This window comes from Taudactylus pleione, unplaced genomic scaffold, assembly GCF_031769625.1.
Source record: "Taudactylus pleione unplaced genomic scaffold, aTauple2 ptg000435l, whole genome shotgun sequence".
In the NCBI taxonomy this organism is placed as follows: domain Eukaryota; kingdom Metazoa; phylum Chordata; class Amphibia; order Anura; family Myobatrachidae; genus Taudactylus; species Taudactylus pleione.
The window spans coordinates 815,892-842,814 of NW_028284837.1; the positions used below are offsets into that span (position 1 = coordinate 815,892).

Consider the following 26,923-nt stretch of genomic DNA (forward strand, 5'->3'; position numbering starts at 1 on the left):
TCCCCAACATCTCTTCACCACCTTCAACTCCCTCCTCCGCCCACCCCCTCCTCGCCTCCCCTCCTCACTCTCTGCCCTTGATTTTGCTACCTACTTTACATCTAAAATAGACTCCATACGCAGGACATCATATCCCACCAGTCCCCCTGCTATCCACTTCAGCCTCTCTTCCCAGATCACCCCTCTCCTTCAATTTTACTGACTCTAACTTTCTTCTCCCCTGTATCTGGAGAGGAAGTCATGTCCCTCATCCAGTCCTCCCCCCCTTCCACCTCCCCCCTAGACCCTATCCCTTCACGTCTCCTCCGCTACCTCTCTCCTTCTGCCTGCTCCCATCTTGCCCACCTCTTTAATCTCTCCCTATCATCAGGCACTGTCCCGTCTGCATTCAAACATGCCCTTGTCTCCTCCATACTAAAAAAAACAACCCTTGATTCTAACACTCTCTCCAACTACCGTCCCTTCTCTCTCCTCCCTTTTGCTTCCAAGCTCCTTGAGCGTGTTGTTTTCAAGCACCTTACCACCTTTCTTTCCTCTCATTCCCTCCTTGACCCTTTTCAGTCTGGCTTCCGCTCTCTCCACTCCACTGAAACTGCCCTCACAAAAGTCAGCACTGACCTCCTTGCTGCTAAATCCAAGAGCCACTACTCTCTGCTCATTCTCCTTGACCTTTCTGCTGCTTTTGACACTGTGGACCACCCTCTCCTTCTGCAAATCCTTCACTCCCATGGTCTGCGTGACACAGCCCTCTCCTGGCTAGCCTCCTACCTCTCTGACCGATCCTTCTCTGTCTCCTCTCATGACTCCTCTTCTCCCCCACAGCCTCTTGCAGTGGGTGTTCCCCAAGATTCTGTTCTTGGACCTCTCCTTTTCTCACTCTATACATCCTCACTAGGTGAACTAATCAGCTCTTTTGACCTCCAATATCATCTCTATGCTGATGATATTCAGATCTACCTTTCCTCCCCTGACCTCTCTCCCTCTCTCCTCACTCGTGTCTCCCACTGTCTCTCTGCCATTTCTTCCTGGATGTCCCAGTGATTTCTTAAACTTAATATGTCTAAGACTGAGCTTATCATCTTCCCTCCCCCTACATAACCACACTTCCCACCATTTCTTTATCTATTGATGGCACAATTATCTCCTCTAGCCCCAAAAACGCTGTCTTGGAGTTATCCTGGACTCCTCCCTCTCCTTCAAACCACATATCCAGAATCTCTCACAGTCCTGTTGCTTTCATCTTAAAAATATTTCCAAGATTAGACCCTTTCTCACCCAGGATGCCACTAAAACCCTCATGCACTCATTGGTCATCTCCAGATTGGACTACTGTAACCTTCTCCTATCTGGCCTCCCCAAATCCCTTCTCTCCCCCCTCCAGTCTTTCCTCAATGCTGCTGCTCGGCTCATCATCCTCTCAAAACGCTCTGCATCTGCCTCTCCTCTCCTACAAGCCCTCCACTGGCTCCCCTTCCCCTTTAGAATGCAATTTAAGGTTCTCACACTCACTTACAAAGCCCTCAGCCATTCCTCTCCTATTTACATCTCTGATCTCATCTCCCTTCACTCTCCTGTCCGCCCTCTTCATTCAACAAATGCACACCGCCTCTCATGCCAATTGATTACTTCCTCCCACTCCCGCCTACAAGATTTTGCCCATGCTGCTCCCCACCTTTGGAACTCTCTCCCGCTTCCCATCAGACTCTCCACCTCTCTACAATCCTTCAAACGTGCTCTCAAGACCCACTATGTCATCAAAGCCTTCCAGCTCTCATCTTAACTTGCTGTTACATACTCCTCTCTCCCTGCCTACCCCATCTGTCTGTCCCTCCACCTTAGAATATAAGCTCCTATGAGCAGTGCCCTCTACCTTCTTGTCCATCTCCTTACTATACCTTCATCTGCTTCTTACTCTCTACCAGGGCACCTAACACTTGATTGCTTTGCATTGTTGCTTATCTGGGTGTTATGGTCGTGAATGTAGCAATGTATATTATCCATGTCCTGTGATGTATTGTACTGTACTGTAAGTCACTGTAAATCAATCTATTTCTTTATGTACTTTGTAAGGCGCTGCGGAACACTTGTGGCGCCATATAAATAAAAGATAATAATAATAATAATAATAATAATAAAGTATTAGAAACAGTGCGCTATATTTCATGTAATGTAAAGTGGGATACTGAATGACAAGTCCTTTCACCAGGGCCAGATTATAGGCAGGGCACAGGGGCCGTCATCCCGGGGCCCCCACACTTAGGGGACCCCCACCCCCTGTCCCCTGCCACTACTACTAAGACTGGCGGAGTACAGCATTTAGCTGTCTCTGCTGCAGTCCGCCATGGCAGGAAGTCAGCCGGGCAGCACTGAGCACTTGGGCTCAGAGCATAGCGCTGCTCTGGTAGTCGGGGCAGGCTGTGTGGTGGGCTGTACAGCAGTGCGGGTGTCACATCAGAGGTCACACCATGCAACACCACTCCAGCCCACCCTCAACAATCGCTTCTGAACAAACCCTGTCTGCAGCCTTTGGATGTGAGTAGACAGGAGCTGCACCTGCTGCTGTGTGATTGCCCTGACCCCCTGCAAAGTGCAAGTTTTCAAGTAGGGTGAGTCAAATAATGTTTGTCTGTTTTTAAGTGTGATGCTGCTGGGGTGGTTGTAGGGGGCACACATGCTGCTGGCATTCCCTATGTCCCCTGGTCTTCGGGAATGGGGGTATTGAGTGGTGTGCCTGGTGCACCTGATGAGATGTAATGTGAAACATTACATTGTGCATTATATGCAATTTACTTATGTGTGCCAGTCCTGAGGAAGGTTCATAATTGAACCGAAACGGCGACAATACATTATGTTATGGCAGACTATGGATTACAATTATGAATATTGATGACTAATTGAGATGACATCTTTGGATATATTAAAGACTGTTGAATATTGTCCTATTGGCGAGTGCTGGAAAGCACCCCACTGATGATTTTTTTTGATGTGAGTGCAGGACACAAATTGATATGTCTATATATGTCTATATCTATCTATCTTTCGATCTATCTATCTATCTATCTATCTATCTATCTATATATATATATATATATATATATAGAATCTTTGATCACAGATAGGGGCCCCCACAAATTTGTTGCCCAGAGACCCCACAGACCTTAATCCGGCCCTGCTTTCACACTTTCCTTTCTTTAAGTCAGTCTGTGCGACTCGGCCGAGCCAATCTTTTTCATCACTAAAAATGTGCAACTTTTTCACACTATTAAATCTAGGGGTGAGCGGGTTCGGATTTCTGAAATCCGAACCCCCCCGAGCCCCCCCGATCTGAGGCAGATCCGAGTCAGGCTCGACTTTTCCCTCCTGACTCGGATCTGAAATCGAGGCAAAACGTCATCATCCCACCTTCCGGGTCTCGCGGGTTTTGGATCCAATATAAGGTACCCGCGTCGGTGCCATTTTCTCACTCAGCTGTGGACAGTGAAGAGGGAGGGTGGGAGTTAGGGCTGGCTGGGCTGTGTAGTGTAGTGTAGTGTAGTGCAGAGTAGTGTTGTGCTGTGCTTTGCTGCGCTGTGCTGCTGTTGTCCATAGGGGCTGTGTCCACTACTTCAAAGTCCTTAGGGGCTGGCTGTGTTGTGCTGTGCTGCTGTTGTTAATAGGGTCTGTGTCCACTACTTCAAAGTTCATAGGGGCTGGCTGGACTGTGTTGTGCAGTCAGTTCTCCATAGGGGCTGTGTCCACTCCAAAGTCCTGTTCAGTGTCCCAGTCCTAAAGGGGTGCTGTAGTGTTGTCCAGGGGGTGCTCTGTCCATCAGGGGTGCACCTCCCAAGTGCTAAAAAAATAATAATTTTTCTGTGTTTGTGAATTGTGTGCGCAGTAGCCGCACGTGCATCAACAAAGTAGTGCCAAGCGTGCGCCTGTGTCATAAGTAAAGGGCCAGCTGGCTTGACCGTTAAAGGGTGCTGTAACCCCCAAAGTACACTCCAGTCCAAACCAAAAAAAAAAATATTTTCTGTGTTTGCGAATTGTGTGCGCAGTAGCAGCACGTGCATCAACAAAGTAGTGCCAAGCGTGCGCCTGTGTCATAAGTAAAGGGCCGGCTGGCTTGACCGTTAAAGGGTGCTGTAACCCCCAAAGTACACTCCAGTCCAAACCAAAAAAAAATTATTTTCTGTGTTTGTGAATTGTGTGCGCAGTAGCAGCACGTGCATCAACAAAGTAGTGCCAAGCGTGCGCCTGTGTCATAAGTAAAGGGCCGGCTGGCTTGACCGTTAAAGGGTGCTGTAACCCCCAAAGTACACTCCAGTCCAAACCAAAAAAAAAATATTTTCTGTGTTTGTGAATTGTGTGCGCAGTAGCAGCACGTGCATCAACAAAGTAGTGCCAAGCGTGCGCCTGTGTCATAAGTAAAATGCCGGCTGGCTTGACCGTTAAAGGGTGCTGTAACCCCCAAAGTACACTCCAGTCCAAACCCAAAAAAAAAAATATTTTCTGTGTTTGTGAATTGTGTGCGCAGTAGCCGCTCGTGCATCAACAAAGGAGCAGCGCCAAGCGTGCGCCTGTGTCCCATAAGTAAAGAGCCGGCTGGCTCATTTCTTAAAGGGTGGGGTAACCCACAAAGTGCACTACTCTCCAGCAAAAATAAAAAAATATTTTCTGTGTTTAGCCGCACGTATATATCAAATCGATATAACATAAATGGAGGACCAAACTTTCTCCGATAAAAATAAAATAGAGAAAGATCAAGAACCACTTCCTCCTAGTGCTGAAGCTGCTGCCACTAGTCATGACATAGACGATAACATGCCATCAACGTCTTCTGCCAAGGCCGATGCCAAATGTCATAGTAGAGGGCACATACAATCCCAAATGACAAAGTTCAGGAAATTGACCTTGAAAAAAACATTTAAATCAGCTGAAGAGAAACGTAAACTTGCCAATATGCCATTTACGACACGGAGTGGCAAGGAATGGCTAAGGTCGATACCTAGTATGTTCATGACTAGTGGTTCAGCTAAACATGACGATGGAAGCCCTCCTCCCACTAAAAAAATCAAAAGAGTTAAGCTGGCAAAAGCACAGCGAAGAACTGTGCTTTCTAAGAAGATATCACAAATCCCCAAGGAGAGTCCAAGTGTGGTGGTGGTTGCGATGCCTGACCTTCCAAACACTGGACGGGAAGAGGTGGCTCTTTCCACCATTTGCACACCCTCTGCAAGTGCTGAAAGGAGCACCCACAGTCCACTTGCTGATATGCAAATTGAAGATGTCACTGTTGAAGTACAACAGGATGAGGATACTGGTGTAGCTGGCGCTGAGGAGGAAGTTGGCAAGGAGGATTCTGCTGGTGATGTGGTTTGTTTAAATCAGGCTCTGGGGGAGACAGTTGTTGTCCGTGGGATGAAAAAGCCCATCACGGTCATGCCTGGGCAGAACACCAAACATTCCACCTCTTTGGTCTGGCAATATTTCTATCCAAATCTGGACAACAACTGTCTTGCCATATGTACCATATGTAAAGGTGAAATAAGTAGGGGTAGGGACGTCAACCACCTAGGAACATCCTCCCTTATACGGCACCTGCAGCGCATTCATAAAAAGTTACTGTCAAGTTCAGAAACTTTGGCTAAGACCGTAAGCAGTCCAGGGACACCTAAATCCCATTGTCCTGTTGTATCCAAGCACCTGCAAACCACACTGTCAACTCCCTCCTCGTCAATTTCCTCCTTAGTCAGGATCGGAAGTAGTCCTGCAGGCAATGTCACTGGCATGACTGACTCTCCTATCGGGGATTCCTCCGGAGGATCCTGCATTGCTACGCCTACTGCTGCCGCTGCTGCTGTTGCTGCTGCTGGGAGTCGTTCATCATCCCAGAGAGAAAGTAGGAACACCACTACTTTTACTAAACAATTGACCCTCCAACAGTCCTTAGCGAGGAGGATGAAGTATGACAGCAGTCATCCTGAAGCAAAACGTATAACTGAGGCCTTGACTGCTATGTTGGTGTTAGACGTGCATCCGGTATCCGCCATTAGTGCAGTGGGATTTAGACAATTGATGGAGGTAGTGTGTCCCCGGTTCCAAATCCCGTCTAGACTCCACTTCACTAGGTAGGCGATACCGAGACTGTACAGAAACGTCAGAAAAAGTGTCCTCAGTACCCTGAAAAATGCCATTGTACCCAATGTCCACTTAACCACGGACATGTGGACAAGTGGAACAGGGCAGACTAAGGACTATATGACTGTGACAGCCCACTGGGCAGATGTATCACCTTACGCAGCAACAGCAGCAGCGTCACCAGTAGCAGCATCTCAGAAACGGCAGCTCATTCCAAGGCAGGCTACTCTGTGTATCACCGGTTTCAGTAAGAGGCACACCGCCGACAACCTCTTAGAGAAACTGAGGGAAATCATCGCCCAGTGGCTTACCCCACTTCGACTCTCCTGGGGATTTGTGATATCTGACAATGCCACCAATATTGTGCGGGCATTACATCTGGGCAAATTCCAGCAAGTCCCATGTTTTGCTCACACAATAAACTTGGTGGTGCAGAATTTTCTGAAAAGCGACAGGGGCGTGCAGGAGACGCTTTGGGTGGCCCGAAAAATTTCTGGCCACTTTCGCCATTCAGCGACTGCGTGCCGAAGACTGGAGCACCAGCAAACACTCTTGAACCTGCCCTGCCATCACCTGAAGCAAGAGGTTGTGACGCGGTGGAACTCAACCCTCTATATGCTTCAGAGGATGGAGGAGCAGCAAAAGGCTATAGAAGCCTATACATCCACCTATGACATAGGCAAAGGAGGGGGTATGCACCTGACTCAAGTGCAGTGGAGAATGATTTCCGTGTTGTGCAAGGTTCTCCAGCCTTTCGAACTTGCCACGTGTGAAGTCAGTTCAGACACTGCCAGCTTGAGTCAGGTCATTCCCCAAATCAGGCTTTTGCAGAAGCAGCTGGAGAAAGTGAAGGAGGAGCTAAGACGGAGCGATTCTGCTCGGCATGTGGGACTTGTGGATGAAGCCCTTCATTCGCTTTGCCAGGATTCCAGGGTGGTCAATCTGTTAAAATCAGACCACTACATTTTGGCCACCGTGCTCAATCCTAGGTTTAAAGCCTATGTGGTCTCTCTCTTTCCGGCCGACACAAGCCTGCAGAGGTGCAAAGACCTGCTGGTGAACACACTGTCAGCTGAAGCGGAACGTGACACGTCAACAGCTCCTTCTTCATTTTCTCCCGCAACTGGGGCTGCCTGGAAAAAACGTAGGTATCCTAAGCAACCCGCTGGCGGTGATGCAGGGCAGGCAGGACCAAGTTTGGACATCTGGTCCGGACTGAAGGACCTGGCAACAATTTCTGACATGTCTACTGTCACTACATATGATACTGTCACCATTGACAGAATGGTGGAGGATTACATCGGTGACAGCATCCAAGAAGGCATGTCAGACAGTCCATACCTGTACTGGCAGGAAAAAGAGGCAATTTGGAGCCCCCTGTACAAACTGGCTCTATTTTACCTGAGTTGCCCCCCCTCCAGTGTGTACTCCGAAAGACTGTTTAGTGCAGCCGGGAACCGTGTGAGCGAAAGGCGTAGGAGGTTGCTTCCACAAAATGTGGAGAAGATGATGTTCATAAAAATTAATTATCAACTCTTCCAGGGAGTCCAGCCTCCAGAACGTACAGAGGGACCTGTGGTGGTGGATTCCAGACGAGTTAATACTCTGTGAGGAAGAGGATGTACACAACACTGAAGAGGGTGAGGAATCGGTGGATGAGGAGGATGAGGACGACATCTTGCCTCCGTAGAGCCAGTTTGTGCAGGGACAGATTAATTGCCAACTTGTTTTGTGGGGGCCCAAACGAACCAATCATTTCAGCCACAGTTGTGTGGCAGACCCTGGCGCTGAAATGATTGCTTTGTTAAAGTGTGCATGTCCTGTTTATACAACATAAGGTTGGGTGGGAGGGCCCAAGGACAATTCCATCTTGCACCTCTTTTTTTTCTTTGCATTATGTACAGTTTGGGGCCTAGTTTTTCAAACTGCCATCCTGTCTGCCACTGCAGTATCACTCCTAGATGGGTCACGTGTTTGTGCCACCCACTCGTGTCGCTTAGCATAGTCATCCAGCTACCTCGGTGCAACCTTTTGGACATAAAAACACTATTGTGAGGTGTGAGGTGTTCAGAATAGACTGGAAATAAGTGGAAATTAAGGTTATTGAGGTTAATAATAGCATAGGAGCAGAAAAACCAACACATTCTGTGATTTTAGCTGTTTTTATGCTTTTTTTAAAAAAAAATATAGATCCAAAACACAAAACCCAGAACCCAAAACACGGAAGGGTGGTTTTGGCAAAACCAATCCAGATCCAAAACACGAAGAAAGATCCAGATCCAAAACCAAAACACAAAACACGAAAAGTGGCCGGTGCACACCCCTAATTAAATCACATAGAAGTGACAAAACTACATGTATAGCTTACACTGATAAATTTTGTGTGCAACATTTGTACGTCTGTGTGTGACTGAATCTGAATTTGTGTAAAAGGACTCTGGTAGGGGAATCCAATATGGGAGCAAAAACATCGTTTTTGCGATGTTTTCGCACCTATGACGTCATTAGTGCAGGTTTTCCTTTTACACCGTATTCAATTTCAAAGACTTTTCGCAGGTTCGAAAAGTCTTTGAAAAAAAACGGGGATAACTTTTCGCCACTGAATAGGTGGCGAAAAAATGTGCAGAATTAGGGTGGCAACAGACATCATCATCCAATATCTGCAAATAAAACATCTTTACCAGGCATTTATGTGTATTTTATGTGAGATGTTTGGGTCCAGTTCTCAGAGAACTGACAACTGAATTTTGGGGTACCGAGTTGAACCGAGTCCCGGTACGGATTTTCCGGCGGTTCGGAACTCAGATTTTAAAACCGATCTCAGGTTTTTAATTGCATGCTAATAAGTCAAAATGACATCATGCTTTTTTTATTTTTTTTTGTAAAAAAAATACAGATCCAAAACCAAAACTCGTAAGGGTAATTTTGCAAAACCAAAACACAAGGATGAATCCGGATCCAAAACCAAAACACGGAGGCCAACGGTTTTACAGTTTCATAAAAATGCTTTTTTTATATTTGATTTAAATTAGAATATACTATTCCAACCAATTCTATCTTTCCAGGCATTGACAGGTGTAAATGGCAGAATCAGGCAAATCTGCATGAACACATATAGTATATTACATGTGCACACACCTCTATGGGCATTCATTGTGCAAATTCAATCAAGTTCACCCATGCCAAATATTACTCAGTCTTCATCAAACCCTCAATGCAGTGGCATAACTACCAAAGGTGCAGGGGGTGCAGCTGCTATGGGGACTGGGCCAATCTGGGGCTCAGACCTCCCCCTTCACCTACGGTGCCAGGCCTTTGTCCGCGGCCCCCTCTCCCACCTCACTCCCCTCTCCTTGAGTTGACTTACCTCCTCTGTGATCGCGGCCCCTCCCTCTGTGGCCGTGTCCTCCTGGTCAGCTTCACCTCCAGCTCTTCTGTCTTCTCATTGACTGATACTGGGAGGAGGCATGGCCACCTCCTCCCAGCATCATACAGTTAGGACTGAAGAGATGGAGCCGACCATGAGAGGAAGTGTTCGTGCCCTGCGCAGCATGACCACAAAGCAGGTAAGTCTACTGTCGAGGAGAGGGGAGTGAGGAGGATGCAGGAGAAGGGGGTCACTGACCTAGAGAGGCCAGTGAAAATTTTGCTATGGGGCCCACTAGGTCCAGTTATGCCCCTGCCTCAATATATGATTCTCATGAACTTATATGAACCCCTTCCTCCTCCAACTACAGTAATTATCATTTATACATTTAAAGATTAGGAGTAAAATACTTTATTTAAGTTTACAGTGAGATGGGAAATGGAAGATATTTCATAGATTCACTTTATTATTTCTAAAGATGTGCGCCGCCCCCATGTTTTGTTTTTTGATCTGAATTAACTTTCGTGTTTTGGTTTTGGTTTTGCAAAACCTTCATGTGTTTTGGTTTTATATTTTTTTTCTTTCAAAAATTGTTCAAAACTGCTAAAATCACATAATTTGGACTTTTTTTGTTCCTACAGTATTATTAACCTCAATAACATTAATTTCCACTCATTTCCAGTCAATTTTGACCACCTCACAGCTCACAATATTATTTTCATCCACTTTAGGCCAAAAGGTTGCACTAAGCTTGCTGGCTGAGAAAGCGAAGCAACAGCAGTGGGCAGCACAAACACGTGGCAGTTCAGCTAATAAAGGACTTAGGGTCTGATTCAGACCCGCTCGCGCGCACTGTGCGCTCGTAAGCGGGTCGATGGTGGCCCAGTGCGCATGATGGAGCCAACTCTGTCGAGCGCATGAGCGAGACCCGGATAGCGACGGCCAAGCCGTCGCTCCAGGTCTCGCTACAAAGGGGATGTGCTGTCAATGTTGAGTGACAGCACGCCCCCTTTGGTGGGTGGGCTGGGAGCGTGGCTGCCCAGACGGAGGCGTTCTCATGGGAACGCCTACCGTCTGGCGCCAGCCCCACTGACATCACAAGTGATGTCAGTGGGAGTGCTTTCAGCTCTGTTAGAGACAAAAGCACTCTTGGGCTTGCAGCAACAAGACCCTACCGCAAGGGTCTCATCGCAAGCCTGATGGTCGCGATGGTCTTGACCATCGCGACCATCATTTTGGCCGCTCGCTATAGCTGTGGGTGGTCACCCACAGCTATGCAAGCGGCCAGGAGGCCGCACTAAAAAAAACAGAAGGACGGCCCTGATTCAGAGCGAGCTCTCTGTCAGAGCGTCCGGCTCTGAATCAGGGCCTTAATCTGCAAGTCCGGCATACTTAGCAGAATCGCTTCATTTTAGCTCCTCCTTCAGTTTTTTAAACTGCTTTTCCAACAGTCTATTTAGCAGAATTACATGACTCAACCAGACAGTGTCTGAACTCACTTCACAGATGACTACTTTCAAGGCTTTCAGCACCTTACACAACATGGAAAGTATTTTCCACTGTGCTTGAGTAAGCATTCCCCCCTCCACTCCCTACTGCATGTCATAGGTTGTTGTGAAGCTTTGGATGTTTTTTTTTGCAGTTTTTCTAGCCGTTGAAGCATATAAATGGTGGAGTTCCACCTTTTCACGACATCTTGCTTCAGCTGGTGGCAGGACAAATTCAGCAGTTCTTACAGGTACTACAATCTTCTACATGCACTGTTGAATGACGAAAATGTCATAAAATTTTGCGGGCCACAGAGAGCATCTCCTACACGTCCCTGTGATTTTTTTTTAAATGTTGCACCACCAAGTTTATTGTGTGAGCAAAACATGGGCCATGTTGGAAATCACCCAGCTGTAATGCTCTCACAATATTGGTGGCATTGTCAGAAATCACAAATCCTGAGGAGAGTGGGGTTAGCCATTTTGCAATGACTTCCCTGTGTTTTCTAAGAGGCTGTCAGCATTATACCTCTTAGAGAAGCTGGTGATACACAGAGAAGCCAGTCTCTGAATGAGCTGCTGTTTGTTAGATGCTGCTGCTCTTGATGCTGCTAATAGCCCACCCAGTCAGGCTACTAAGTTTTTTTTAATGTCCTGTACAGGTTGGGAATTGCTTTTCTAGTGAAGTGAAATCTAGATGGGATTTGGTAGCAGGGACACAGGACCTCAATTATCTGTGTAAATCCCACTGCATTACTATTACTATATTGGATGCACATCTAATGCCAACATGGATGTTATGGCATTGTGACTGCTGTCATACTTGCTCCCCCTTGCAAAGAATTGTTTAACAGTCAATTGTTTTTTTTAAACTACTGCTAGTATTCTTCCGGGTCACCTTCTGGGATAAGATCAACTCAACTCGCAGCAGCAGTAGCTGCAGCAGCAGGTGTAGTGCTCAAGGATTCTTCTGAGGAATCCTGGATAAGAGAGGACTCAGTTAGCCTTATCAAATTGGATGCAGGACTACTTAGGATAATGATTGGGGATATTGTTCATGAAGGTGTTTGTGGTAGAGATGCCAGGTGCTTGGATCTAGCAGAGACAAGGGAGATAGCTGATGCTGGACTGTTTGCTGTTACTTTTTTAGCCAAAGTTTCTGCTTTTCCCATGCACGACTAAAAATTACACAACACGGAAGAGGTTCCTATATGGTTAAGGCCCCTACCTCTGCTAATTGTGGCTTTGCAAATGCTACAGATGGCTTGACAAATGGTGTCCAGATTTGGGTAGAAATAATTTCACACGTAAGAGGTGTTCTTTTTGTCTTATGCCCAGACATGACAATGGCCTTTTTTGTATCACAGGCAAGAACTGCTTCCAATGGTGACTCACTCGTCCTCATCGTCAACATTCTCAACATCAATATCCCCCTCAACTTATTGCAATTCTACCATAGCATCCTCAATGTCTAGGTCAACAACTTCTTTGCCTTGTGCTGCTCATCCCCACATTGGCAGAGGGTGCATAAATGGAGGAAGGATGCTTCTGTATGAGTTCAGAAAGGTTAGGCTTACACAAAGAACTTGCAGACACACTTAGACTCTCCTCAGGGATGACATTTCTGTTTCTGATCATACAGTTTATTCTACTGCCTTAGTGGTTTTCATTTTTTGACACCTCTTCTAGACTTGGAATGAAATTGTCTTGTATCCTGTATTATTATGTACTGAGAGGCAGAAGAACATGCTAAGGCCAAGACCTGAGCCTTTCTTTGCCACTCCGTGTGGTGAATGGCATGTTGGTATTTTTTTTCTTCTGCACTAAAATTTCTGTATGTTAGAGGTGTTTTTTTCTTTACCACTGTAAAATATTGATTTTTTTTAATTTAAATATCCTGACTGAAAGCATCTATATCCTTGAGCATAGGCTTTAGTAGATGATGTTGAAGCAGTATCATCATGATGACTGGTGGTTACAGCAGCTGCAGCGCTGGTGCTTGGTTGCTGCTCCTGCTGTACTTTTGATTGCTTTTCATGTTCTGTATGGACACTTGAATATTTTTTCACAAAGAAAACCCCATGCCCACTGACTGTGACTTCTGTGTGGAAGTCCTTGACTTCTGACCATCACTGACTGTTATATCTCACATGGACAGTAATACAGCCTGAATTTTATTACACACAAAATATATTTTTTTATAGAGTTAGGGGTAGGCATTTACCGGAGGGCTAGGGTTTGGCACTGGGAGGATGGTTAGGGTTAGGAACTTACCCCAATAGTTAGGTAAGGCACTTGGAGGGACGGTTAAGGTTAGGCACCAAAGGGAGTTTTAGGGTTCAAATTAGGATTAGGTTAGGTTAAGAAAAACAATTTTCATGTCAACCTTTTGTACTATTTAACTTTTTTCATGTCAAACTTTCTCTATGTCAACCTTTTGGTGTCAACCAAATTAGTGACAACCTTTTTATTGTTGACATTTTGTATCACACCCATTGGAAGATATGTTGAGATAAGCTAAGAGATCTATGTTGGTGTGGTTTGGTTAATAGCCTTATGTGTAAGTAAAAGTATTTTATATCGAATTTGATAGAATACATGGAACCAATGGTTCCTGCAGAGTGGAGGAGCAGATTATGAACATTTAGCAAGGAAGATCAAAATTGATTGTAGTTGTGAAGTCTGTTTTGGGGAAGACCAGTAAGGAGACTATTGCAATGATATGTGAGAGTATTGGATCAAGAGGAGAGGTAGTAAAGTAAAATGAATAGAAGAGTCTACTGTATTGTAAGCTACTGCTTCCCAGTGGGTTGCAAGTGAAAATTTGACAGGGCCTTCAAAGTCAGTTTGAAATATGCCAGGCTTTACACCACTTGTTTTAACATTTCACCTGCAACCTGCCAGGAAGCATCACTGCTTTGTAAATAAAGACTTTCATTTTCTTTTGTGGGATCGAATAAAGAGAAGGTGCCAGGGGGTTCAGGGGAGGAATTGATAGGGTCCCTAGCTGAGGAAGAGGAAACAATTTAATTTTGGATCTTATCAAACTTGTCCTTAAAATAGGAAAAAACAATCATGTTCACTCATTCTAGCTGTTGGGTTATCTATATCCAAGAGTGGAAGAAGATGCAGGAAAGTTGGTAGGTGTTAGTAAAGGAAAGTAAGGGAGTAAAGAGGGGGACTGTTGGCAAGCCTCATCCGTAATGAGAAATGATGGGATTTCAAGTATGTGCCTCTTGATGAGAAGTCCAAGGAGACCAAATTTCAGCAAATTTGTGTGGGCAATTAAATGTTTTATGTTCTAAATGGTTGGTGTGCCAAATTGAGTTGTGTAGAGCAGAAAGGGGGAGGGGTTTATTTTTTTCCAGTGAGCTGCAATAGCTGCATTAAAAATGTGCTTAATAAATGTTTGAGTGTGTCTATCACTGTTAGGGATGGGACTAGGTAGATGACAATAGGAGAAGCAGTGCGGGAGTGTGATACTTGTGAGGGAGAGATGATCAGACAATGTACCGTGTCTCAGAAGCACTTAATTTTAGGACAGAGGCCCTATTCAGAGCCGGACGCTCTGACAGAGTGCTCACTCTGAATCAGGGCCGGCCTTCTTGTTTTTTAGAGCGGCCTCCTGGCTGCTCGCATAGCTGTGGGTGACCACCCACAGCTATAGCGAGTGGCCATCGGGCTTGCGACGAGACCCTTGTGACAGGGTCTCATTGCCGCAAGCCCCAGAGAGATTTCAGCTCTCACAGAGCCAAAATCTCTCCCACTGACATCATTCATGATGTCAGTGGGGCCGCCCCCAAATAGAGGCGTTCACATGGGAATGCCTCCATTTGGGCAGCCACTCCCCCAACCCGCTCACAAAAGGGGGCGTGCTGTCACTCAACATCGACAGCACGCCCCCTTTGGTATGAGACCCGGAGTGATGGTTTGCCCGTCGCTATCTGGGTCTTGCGCATGCGCTCGACGGAGCCGGCTCCGTCATGCGCATGCACACTGGGCCACCATTGACCCGCATAGCGCTCGCGAGTGGGTCTGAATCAGGCCCTCTGTCACCAAATAGGTGCACTCCTCTCCACAACCTCTCCTGCATCTATCCAATGACTGGAGGAATATGGGTAGAATACGGGTGGTACCAGGTACCATCTATGAAGACATTTATAAGCATTTTCCATGATTCTGATGCAGATAGAAGATTTAGCAGTGAGCTCTCGATTTGAAGCCCATTCCTCCAGCTCCAGAGTTTCTCCCATGTCTTTCTCCCAGGCCAGTTCGTCAGGTTCCTTGGGATGTTGGTTGTGGGCAATCTGGAGACTATAAAAATAGATATGAGACCTTTTGGGTCAGATCTAAGTAGACAAAATATTTCTAAGGGGTTATAGGTTGGATAGGATCGGGAACCCATAAGGTCTCTTTCTAGGCTGGATCCAGAAGAGTGAGTAGGGAGAGAGAAAATTGATAAATTGTGCCTTAAGGTCTATCCAGTCTCTAGAGTGAGGATCAGCATTGTACAAGAACCACTTAGGTTAGAAGGGCTGCTAGGTAGTATTAATGAAAGCTTGGTAGGCCTAGACTGCGTCCCTAATGCAGTGACATAATACCTGAAATCTCACTCTTGGTCTTCTGCTCGGCCATGCAAATCTAGTACCTAACCGCTGAAGAGTAATTGGGAGCATTTGGAATAGATATAAAAATCTCGGGAGGACATTCATTTTAATGGCGTTTATGCAGATGATACAGAATATATAGTGAGCACCCCAATTGCCAAGGTCTTGGTGGATCTTTTCTAAAAGAGGAAGAAAATTTGCAGTAAACAGCTTATCATAAGAGTTGGTGAGCTATACACCCAGGTATTTCAGAGAGTGAAAGTGCCAACGAAAATCAAAGGCGTATTGCAACTGGTGGAGCATATGAGGATCAATGTCCAAAGGACGAACTTCAGGTTTGTCAAATTAGAGAGTTAACCATAAACACAGACCTCGTCAAAAAGTGAGGTAGGATGGGTTAAAGTGAGCAAAACATTGTCTGCATATAAGGCTATGGTTTGATGGGCTTACTAGAATACCAGTAATATTAGGATTGCTGCGCAATCTAGCAGCTAGGGGTTCCATGATTAAGGCAAACCAGGTGAAAGAAGAAGCAAAGCCATTAGCCAAGACAAGAGTAGATGGATTATAGTTTAAAGAAGCAAACTCATGCATAAAGTTACCCTGAAAGCCAAAAGCTTGTAAAGTCAGATGCATGAAGGTCCAGTTGACCATGTCAAAGGCCTTTTCTGCATCTAAGGTCACCACCAGGGTGGGGAGCGGTCTCTCATTAGCTGTGCAAATGAGGTCAATGAGCTGCATGTGTTGTCAGAGGCTTGGCGGCCAGGGATGAAGAATAGTTGATTTAAGAGAACTAAATATAGGATAATATATGCAAGACGCATAGCTAGAATCTTTGCATAAATCTTTAAGTCCACATTTAGAATGGCTATTGGCTTATAGCTAGCACACAGATTGAGGTCATGCCCTTCCTTATGAATAACCAATATCTCTGCCATTGTGGTGGTCTCATTGAACTTTTGGCCAGTGAGGATAGTATTATAAAGGTTTAACAGTAAAGGGGAAAGGGTGGGAAGGAATTGTTTGTAGAAAGCAGCTGAGAAACAGTCAGGATCAGGGTCCAACAATGACTTAAAGGCTTTGATGGCTTGATCAAGTTCCTCTGCAGCAAAGTTCTCATTTAAAGTAGAAAGTTGAGTTTCTCACAGTCATGGTAGCTTGGATGAGGCAAGATATTCATGGGTGGCCACAAAAATAGAATGCGATGAGAGCTGCCAATTTTGTAGGTTATAGAGTGAAGAATAGAAATCTCGAAAGCCATTGTCAATTATTGAGGATCATAATGCAATTTACTGGAAGAATGCTTGATAGTTAGAGACTACTTTTAGTGAGTTTAGCTCTGCATTTTCACGCAAGAATGGCATCCACTTTGTCACCAAGTTCATAGAAACATTGCTGCAACACTTGGAGGGTACGATAAGCCTTGGAGGATAAAAGCTGAGTTAATTGACCCCTTTATATGCTTATTGATGAAAATCTGAAAATATTTATTTTTGGGAAACTGCTGACATTTAGTAGTAAGGTCAGCGATACGAGATTCAAGACTAATTATCTAATTTATCTTCGCCATCTTGCGGGAGGAAGAGATTTGGAGGAACTGACCATGAAGAGTAGCCTTAAGGGCCTCCCAATTTATGGAATGTGAGGTCTATTGCCAAACTCAGCAATGGCATGCAAAACTTGAGAGTGGACTTCATCATTAAGTAGAAGATGATAGTTTAATTGCCATCTAAAGCAATGCGGATGGATAGAGGGAAAAGCTAAATCCAAAAGAACTGCTGAGTGGTTGTACCAGGACACAGGACAGAGCTCTGGAGCACAGAGAATGGGAGTGGAGGTGTGGTCCACTAAAAATAAATCAATGCAGAAGGGTACAAAGCCCTCCAGGAATCATACCAGTTATATAACTTCAACATAGATAATAGTTTTGTAGATTCTTGGGCTTGTCCAGGTGAAATCTTAGAGGAGCCAGTTCTATCCAACTGAGGGGAGAGTACAGTGTTAAAATATTTTCTTATAATAACCTTGCCATTAGCAAACTTAAAGAGCTTAGTGAAGACCATGGAGAGGTTAAACTGGGATGATTCATTAGGAAGTGAGTTTCTTAGACATTTAAAGAAATGAGTTTCAATGACATGAGAAAAATTCATAGACCAATTTGATGTCCATTTTACTTTTCAAGCCACCAACTTTCCATCAGACAAAGCTAAAGTTGACTTTATTTTCTCCCTGCTGTCTGGTCCAGCTCTGGATTGAGTATCCCCATTATGAGAGAGAACTGATCCACTGCTACTGTATCTTCATTTATTGACTTCATTGCCACTTTCTGTAAGATGTTTGATGAGCACAAAAGATCTGAGTCAGCATCTATGGACAAACTAGGGCTACACCAGGGCAGTAAAACTATCTGTCAGTATGTTCTACAATTCTAGACTATTGCATCTGAATTACAGTGGAATGACAAAGCCCTTTTGGCAATATTCTGGCATGGACTCAATATCTACACTGCCTACCACCCCCAGTCCAATGACCAGATGGAAAGACTAAACCAAGATCTGGAGTCATTTCTTCATCTATACATATTCTGCTCTCTGAACAACTGGGCTGAACTGCTTCCTCAGGTGGAATTCTGTCACAACAATCAGTACCATTCTTCATCTGATTCCACGCACTTTTATGCCACCTATGGCCTTTGCCATCAAGTTGCTGAGTTTCAGTCAATTCCTGCCTCACAGGTTCCAGCTGCTGACCCCACCTTGTATCACTTCTCCAAAATTTGTAAAGAGATCCGCACCACCCTTATGAAGGCGGTACAAAGTTTACTGACAGGAAGAGGAAAGCAGTCCCCAGTCTCAAGCAAGGAGATTGAGTTTGGCTCTCTACAGAAAACCTGCTGTAAAATTTGTGCCCTGCTTCTTAGGGCCATTTGCCATTGAGCATTTTATCAACCCAGTTTCATTCAAACTCAACTACCTCCCTTCTTAAGGTTACCAAATTGCTTCCATATTTTTTATTGAAACCACTCATACTCAACTGGTTTTATTCCAAAGGCACCTAAAGTGCAGACTCTTTGTGGAGTTGAATACGAAGTGGCAAAGATTCTGGACTCTAGAATCCATTACGGACGTATCCAATATTTGGTCAATGGTAAAGGCTATGGCCCAGAATAAAGTTCCTGGAATTTTGCATCTGATGTAATGCTCCTCAGTTGATTAGAGCATTCCATGACAAGTTTCCACATATGCCTAAGAGGTATCCTGGGGCCATCCATGATGGGGGTATTGTCATGATCTGTCCTTTAAAAACCACTTTCTTACCTCTCTGTTGTCTATCCAGCCAAGTGCTGAGGTCTCCTCACACTGTGTGTCACTCCCATAGAGCACAGATGTCCACTCTTGCTGCACATCACTCCTGTTTTGTGTGGAGATCTGTTGGTGCTGCTCCTGCCCTGTCTGTTCAGTGTCCAGTCACTGAGTATGCATATGGCTCTCTGCAGCCCCTTGCTCACAGTCTCCACAGCCTGATGATACACAAACTGTACACCAGAGTTCCTTCCAGAACAAAAGGATGGGCGCAGCCATGTTGAATTTTGTCACCTGACACTCTTCCTCCACTCAGTGCGCTGCTCCCACACCAGCAGATTGAAGCATCCAATCCCTAGGGATCCACTCCTATAAATTCAATTTCCTGAATGGCCTCTGTTGCCAATACAACATCGCTTCTGCTGAAGTTACAGTTCTGTGCTAAGCACCCAGGTACTCTGTATCAGAATGGTTGCATTCTGTAACAATCCAGTTCTAAATCTGGTAATCAAGTCTCCAATTCCATTCCAGTTCAGTTTTACCATAGAAACTTGTTCATATCTACCTCTATCGGTGCCATCTGATATCTCCAAGCATTGGTCCCATCTGATATATTCAACATCAGTCTCAAAACGATCAAGTTTTTCAATTCATCAACATTGGTCTCAAACCAATCAAGTTCTTCAAATCATCAACATTGGTCTCAAACCGATCCATCTCTCAATCATGGGTCCCAATCCAATTATCTTTATCTCTTCAGCATTATATATCCAGTTCCCATTCCGATCTGCTGCTCAATAAAGACATTGACTTTACTGTCATTGCCTTCGAGCCCATTATCCTCTATAGTTCATATTCTTCAGCCTCCCACGTCTATTCCCACCAACTCTTAACCTCAAACATGAACCAACATTGCTAGCCCAACATGAACCTCATATCCCCAACTTGTAAGAAACATCATACCACTACTCAGCATGCAATGCATATCTCTAACCTCATATTCCCAACACAACATGAAGACTCATATTCCCAATCTAACATGAACTGCATATCCTCAATTCAGCATGAATGGCATATATTCAACTCTGCAGGAACGTCATGTCCCCAACTCGACCTAAACCTTATGTCCCCAACTCAGCAAGAACCTCATGTCCCCAACTCAGCATGAACTACATATCCACAAGTCAGCAGGAACCTCATGTCCCCATCTCAACCAGTTGTCATGTCCCAAACTTACAGCAGCATGAACAACATATCCCCAACTCAGCATGAAACCTCATATCCCCAACTTAGCATAAATCGAATATCCCCAAATCAGCAGGATTCATGTGTCCTCAACTTAGCAGGCATGTCCCCAACTCAGCAATAAACTCATATCCCAAAATCAGCCTGAATCTCATATTGCCAAATCAGAAAAAAACTTCAACTTAAAATGTACCTCATATCACAACTGTTCATGAATCACATATTCGAAACACAGCATGAACATCATGTCCACAACTCAGCATGAACCTCATATACCCAACTACACAAGAACATCATGTCCCCAACTCAGCCTGAATGTCATGCCCCCAACCTAGCAAGAACCTCATATCCCCAACTGAGCATGAACCTAATATCCCCAACTCAGTGTGAAGCTCATATCCCCAACTCAGCATGAACCACATATGACTATAATCAGCTGGATCTCATATCCCTAACTGAGCATGAACCTTTTATCCCAAACTCAGCATTAATCTCATATCTCTAACTCAGGAGGCACCTCATGTCCCCAACTTAGCATGACCATCACATCCACAAAAATCAGCACTAACCTCATGTATCCAACTCTGCATAAATGTCATATCTCCAACTCAGCATAAACCTGATACCTGATATCTGCAACTCAGCATGAACTATGGCCAAATCAGCAGGAACCTCAGATCCACCATTCAGTATGACCCTTATATCCCAAACTCTCAGTGACATCATATCCCCAACTCAGCATAAACCTCATGTTCCCCAATCAGCAAGAACCTTGCATACCCAACTCATTATGAACCTCATATACCCAACTCCAATTACATATTTTCTCTCCCTTTTTATACTAATTGAAGAGGTGAAAGTTTGGCTTTATATATTGTTTTTTTCCTAGTTTCTAATAATATGTTAGTGCGTCTATCTACAGTGATTACTCTTCAGTAGTGAGGGCATGTTTTTCTTCTCTCAATTATAACGGTGATCCCCATGTCCTTTTGTCAATATTTTTGAGGTATGTTCATCCTATCATGACACTTTAGTGTGGAGGCCTGGCCTTGTGGCTGACTAGTAGTATGCATGAAGTGGGCATGTTTGGAAAGGACTAAAAATAATACAGAAAGCAGACAAAGCAGAAGCTAGATTTCCTCTTAAAAAGTCCTGATTTACAAGGGTGGTTCAAAAATAAGTTAAAAATACCTCTTATTGCATAAATGAAATCAAATCGTACATATACATATAATGAATAGTATGGGAATCGGTATGATTAGTCAGCGGCTGAAAAGCTGATGGCTGAAATCCCTACAGTGGAAGGCCAGGTGGATCAGAATGCCGGCAGCGGTGTGTAAGTAGGCTAACCTTCCCCCCCTAACACTCCCTTGGTGGTGCCTATCTCCTCTAGGGGGTGCCTAAACCTAACCCCCCCTCCCCATTCCCTAAACCTAACCATCCTGAGGGGGTGCCTAACCCTAGCCTCCCCCAGTGGTGCCTAACTCTAACCTTGCTTTCCCCTAGCCTAACCCTATTCTTCCCGGGGGGTCCTCACCATAAACCCCCATTCAAGTGGTGCCTAAACCTAACTCCCACTTCTCCGGGGCTTTGCCGTTACTTACCCATCTGGATGATCGGGATTCTGCTGCTTCGTGATGCCGGCGTAAGTATCCCATTTACTGTCAGGGTATCAGCATTGGTATATTGCCAAATGGTGGGATGCGGGTGGGATGTGATTTCCATATGCCATTAATGTGACTGCAAACCAATAGCATGGCCTTGGTACAGATAATTTTTCCACATAGTCACCATACTTTTCAAGGTGTATATCCCGGTATACTGTAGAAGAAACCAATTTCAAGTAACTGAAGAAGGGCATGCTGGCTTGCTGAATATCACAATAGGTTGTGAATCGCCAGCCACCAAGGTGCTTCTTCAATGGTCTATAGAGATGAAAATCACATGGGGCCAGGTTAGGATGTGCTTGATCAGCCAGATCTCTGGCTATATTGAATGTCTGTCCTGTTGTTGTCAAAGGCCGTGCACTAAAACCAAACCTGTTTCCATGACATGACATTATCACTGTGCCCTGTAGATGCAGAATCTGATTATAATATGCTCCTCAGTGTTTGACCATGTTTCTGCCAGCTCCACCATCTTATAGCTGATGTTGGGACAGTATGACTGATATGAGTTACAGTCTAATGGCTGTGAGGGGAAGCAGTGGTCTACCTGCTCTGGGCTGATGTGAAATCAAAATGAAATAAAGAACATTACACATATGAGAAGACTTGATACCTTACTTGCTGAACCACCCTTGTATTAAGACAAACTCAGGGCTAAAATAATGTGTTTTATTTCAATTTGTTTATTAGAAAAAATTGCATATGGGAATATTGAAACATTGTTAACTTTACATATTCTATGTTTCAGCAGTTGTAGGAAATTAGTGAGATGAACTCTGTCCAATTATTTACTTTCAACATCTCTTACCACGCTAATGACATGTAGCTATGTATCATTACCATGTATTTTCTATCTTGCAGATTCAATTAACTGCTTACGGTGTCCTTGGGATCAGTGGCCAAATTTGAAGAAATTTCAATGTATCTCAAAATCAATGGAGTTTCTTTCTTATGAAGATGCATTGGGAGGAACTTTAGCTACAATCAGCGTAATATCCTCATTTGTTCCTGTTCTTATATTGAGACTTTTCATCCTGCAAAAAGAAACTCCTTTAGTGAGAGCCAGTAATTACTCTCTAAGCTGTCTTCTACTGATGTCCCTGTGTCTCTGCTTCTTGTGCTCTTTAGTATTTATAGGTTATCCTGACCACCAGAAATGTCTCCTGCGTCAGGTACTATTTGGCCTGGCTTTCACTTTGTGTGTCTCGAGCATATTGGCAAAGACTATCATGGTGGTGTTTGCTTTTATGGCCACTAGACAAGGCAGCAATCTGAGGAAATGGATGCGCCCCCAAGTGTCCTACATGATTATTATTACCTGCTTCCTGTTACAATTCATCTTGTGCATCACTTGGTTGTTCCTAGCTACTCCATTCTCACAATATAATACTGAATCCAAATCTGGACTCATCTTCATTGAGTGTAATGAGGGCTCCCCTATTGCATTCTGGACCATGCTGAGTTATCTGTTTCTTCTCGCCACCATTAGCTTCATTGTAGCCTTCTTGGCTAGAAAACTTCCTGACAGGTTCAATGAGGCCCAGTTTATCACTTTCAGCATGTTGGCCTTCCTCAGTGTCTGGGTCTCCTTTATCCCAGCCTCTCTCAGTGCTCAGGGAAAATACACAGAGGCCATGGAGATATTTGCAATCCTGGCATCCAGCTGGGCTCTGATGATCTGTATGTTTCTTCCCAAATGTTTCATTTTATTGTTCAGACCTGATCAAAACTGTCAAATTATTAAAATTAAAAATAAAGAATAATTTAATAGATTTAGAGGATGATTTATAAAGAACCAAAATATTTAATCCTGTATTTTAAACAGAGAAAGGGCATTTTACTATTTTCAAGTTCTATCACTGGTGGAGGCTTTCTTCAAGTTTCTCTGGCAGTAGCCCTCTGCAGAAATATCTATTCATGGGAAAGCTGGGGATCTGCACATTAACAAGGACAACAGTTGAGCCGAGCTAGTTTGTTGCTCAATAGACTATGTAGCGCTCCATGCAAGTCGCACTATGCTGTGGCATATGGCATTGTATCATAATGTACTGAAGCCCTAGAAAAGCCGGAAAGTGTAGTACAAGTTTCTGTCCACCAGATGTCGCTTTTCCTAAACTGTTCAGTGCATGCGTAAAAAAAGACCATGCATCTTCTGTATTACCACCCGCTCATTGGGTGACTGAAGCTCTCATTCAGCATGCTAGTTGTCATTGATCAAGAGCTGTAATTGAGTGTGTAATAAATGATTAAGTCATTCGGTGTCAGTCCTGAGTACACTTTTGAAAAACAAATTATGCATGTGTTTTGCAGTCATTATTAAAGTGCTAGATACAGTACATGCACACCTCATTTTAGAAAAGTCACTGTCATTCCATGCAACGTGCTAGAGTACATTGTTTTGCAGGAATGTGCAGCACTTACACAGTGATAACATGCCTTAGAAATAAACAGCGGAGATTGAAGGGCACTTTATATTACAAACTGTGCGTTTCATGCTGTACACTTGCAGATTAGCAATTATATGTGAGTCCACCTCTAGCGCTCCTCTGAACACAAATTCACATAGGTCAGTGTAGATAATATAATAAAAATAATCACCATAAGTGAATCCACTTGATAATGGAGAAATGCATAATAAATCCAACTGCATCCAATAAAGGAACTTCTTATAAATAGATGGTTGATGACATCTATATAGAAAAAATTTCCTCCATTTGTGTGTTAATAAAAACAACACCAATAGGGAGAATGAGAAGAGAGAAAGAAATAGTGCAGAGTAGTCTGCTTAGCCCACGCTTAACGCGTTTCAGACCATCAGTCCTTCATCAGACTGATGGTCTGAAACGCGTTAAGCGTGGGCTAAGTGGTGGAGCACTTTCTGGAGTACCCCTTCCTGTTTGGCATATCCGAGTATCCGGAGCTGGGTTATTGCCTTCCTCCATTGTCATCTAGGAGGTGAAGGACGGAGTCTTTGGGAGTGCTGTCAGCTTACCACCGTTGATGTTTTTAAACAAATGCTTGTTTAAACCTACATGTAAGTGCAAATTTGTAATTAAAATTGATGTGTCCAAGTTTGATCTGCACTATTTTTTTCTCTCTTCTCATTCTCCCTATTGGTGTTGTTTTAATTAACACACAAACAGAGATTTTTTCTATATAGATGTCATCAACCATCTGTTTATAAGAAGTTCCTATTGGATTTATTATGCATTTCTCCATTATCAAGTGGATTCATTTATGGTGATTATTTTTATTATATTTTCTACACTGACCTATGTAAATTTGTGTTCAGGGGAGTGCTAGAGGTGGACTCACATATTATTGTTAATCTTTATGTTCTTGGAGTTTTTGGGTGTTTACTCCTTTGTGTTTTTCATCACCTGCTGCACTTCTGTATTTATTGGGCACTGATGATCAAAGTTGTTTTTTCCATGCTGTACACTTGCGTCACTATTGGCACTGTGCCTGCTGCGGTGGCTGTGCATGGGATCTCTCACGCATGCCCAGTGGAGCCAGTTGGGAATTGGACACAGTGCATCAGCACTAGGCTAGTAGTGGGGTCTGAGTAAAAGAAGGGTCTCTGGATTACAAACTGAATGTGCATTTAAGCCACACACTTGCGGCACTGTCAAGACAACAGCGCTGGTGTGACTGCCAGCTCTGGGGGTTGCACATTGGATCTCCGGGGCATACCCAGTGGAGCCACTCCATATGCAATGTAGCACTATGCTGTGGTGTATAGAGTCTCATAGTACTGTGCATGCCCAGTGGAGCAAGTCAGGAGTCACACACAGTGCATGCCAGACTTAGATACTATAGTGATTTCATGACTTAGAAACTAGTAGTGGGCTCTGTTATTACAAACTGACTGCATTTTAATCTGCACACTTGCATCACTGTTGGCACTGTCGGCGCTGTCCCAAATTTAGACACTATAGTGATTTCATGACTTAGACACTAGTAGTGGGGTCTGAGTGAAAGAGGGGACAAACTGACTGTGCATTTTAAGCCACACACTTGCAGCTCTGTTGTCATGTCAGCGCTGTGGTGGCTGCCAGCTCCAGAGGTTGTACATAGGATCTCTGGCGCATGCCCAGTGGAGCTGCTCCATACGCCATGTAGCACCCTGCTTGTTGCACTATGCTGTGGCATATGGAGTCTCATAGTACTGTGCATGCCCAGTGGAGCCGGTCAGGAGTCACACAAAGTGCATGCCAGACTTAGATATTATAGTTATTTCATGACTTATAAACTAGTAGTGGGGTGAAAGAGGGGTCTTAAGATTACAAACTGACTGTGCATTTTAACTGCACACTTGCAGCACTGTCAGCAATATGTTGGCTGCCAGCTCCAGGGGTTGCACATTTAATATCTGGTGTATGCACAGTGGAGCCAGGCTGATGCACTTTGTGCTCAAGAAAGTGGTGTGTGGTGCAGCAAACACCATGTAGAGCCCTGCTAGTCACGCTATGCTATGGCTTATGGAGTCTCCTAGTACTATGCATGCCTAGTGAAGCTGGTTGGGAGTCACACACAATGCATCCCAGACTTAGGTACTATAGTGATTTCATGACTTAGAAATTAGTAGTGAGCGCTGTTTGAAAGATGGGTCTCTGTAATACAAACTGACTGTGCATTTTAAGCCACCCACTTGTGGCACTGGCAGCATGTCAGCAATGTGATGGCTGCCAGCTCCGGGGGTTGCACATGGGATCTCCAGCACATGCCCAGTGGTGCCATTCCATACACCATGTAGTGCCCTGTTAATCACACTATGCTGTGGTGTATGGTATATCATAGTACTGTACATGTCCAGTGGAGCTGGTCAGGAGTCACACACAGTGCATCCCAGACTTAGATACTATAGTGATTTCATGACTTAGAAACTAGCAGTGGGCTCTGTTATTACAAACTGACTGCATTTTAATCTGCACACTTGCATCACTGTTGGCACTGTCGGTGCTGTCCCAAATTTAGACACTATAGTGATTTCATGACTTAGACACTAGTAGTGGGGTCTGAGTGAAAGAGGGGACAAACTGACTGTGCATTTTCAGCCACACACTTGCAGCTCTGTTGTCATGTCAGCGCTGTGGTGGCTGCCAGCTCCAGAGGTTGTACATAGGATCTC

General features: G+C 44.4%; 1 protein-coding gene across 1 annotated transcript in view; it reads left to right on the top strand.

The window, feature by feature from the left end:
• Window positions 1–23,555, top strand: part of LOC148505876 (extracellular calcium-sensing receptor-like) — a 50,160-nt gene extending 26,605 nt beyond the window's left edge. The window contains exon 5 of the mRNA XM_088447596.1: window positions 22,654–23,555. Within this exon, the coding sequence (XP_088303722.1) occupies window positions 22,654–23,555 (902 nt within the window). The remainder of the gene's footprint in view (window positions 1–22,653) is intronic.
• Window positions 23,556–26,923: the final 3,368 nt, after the last annotated feature.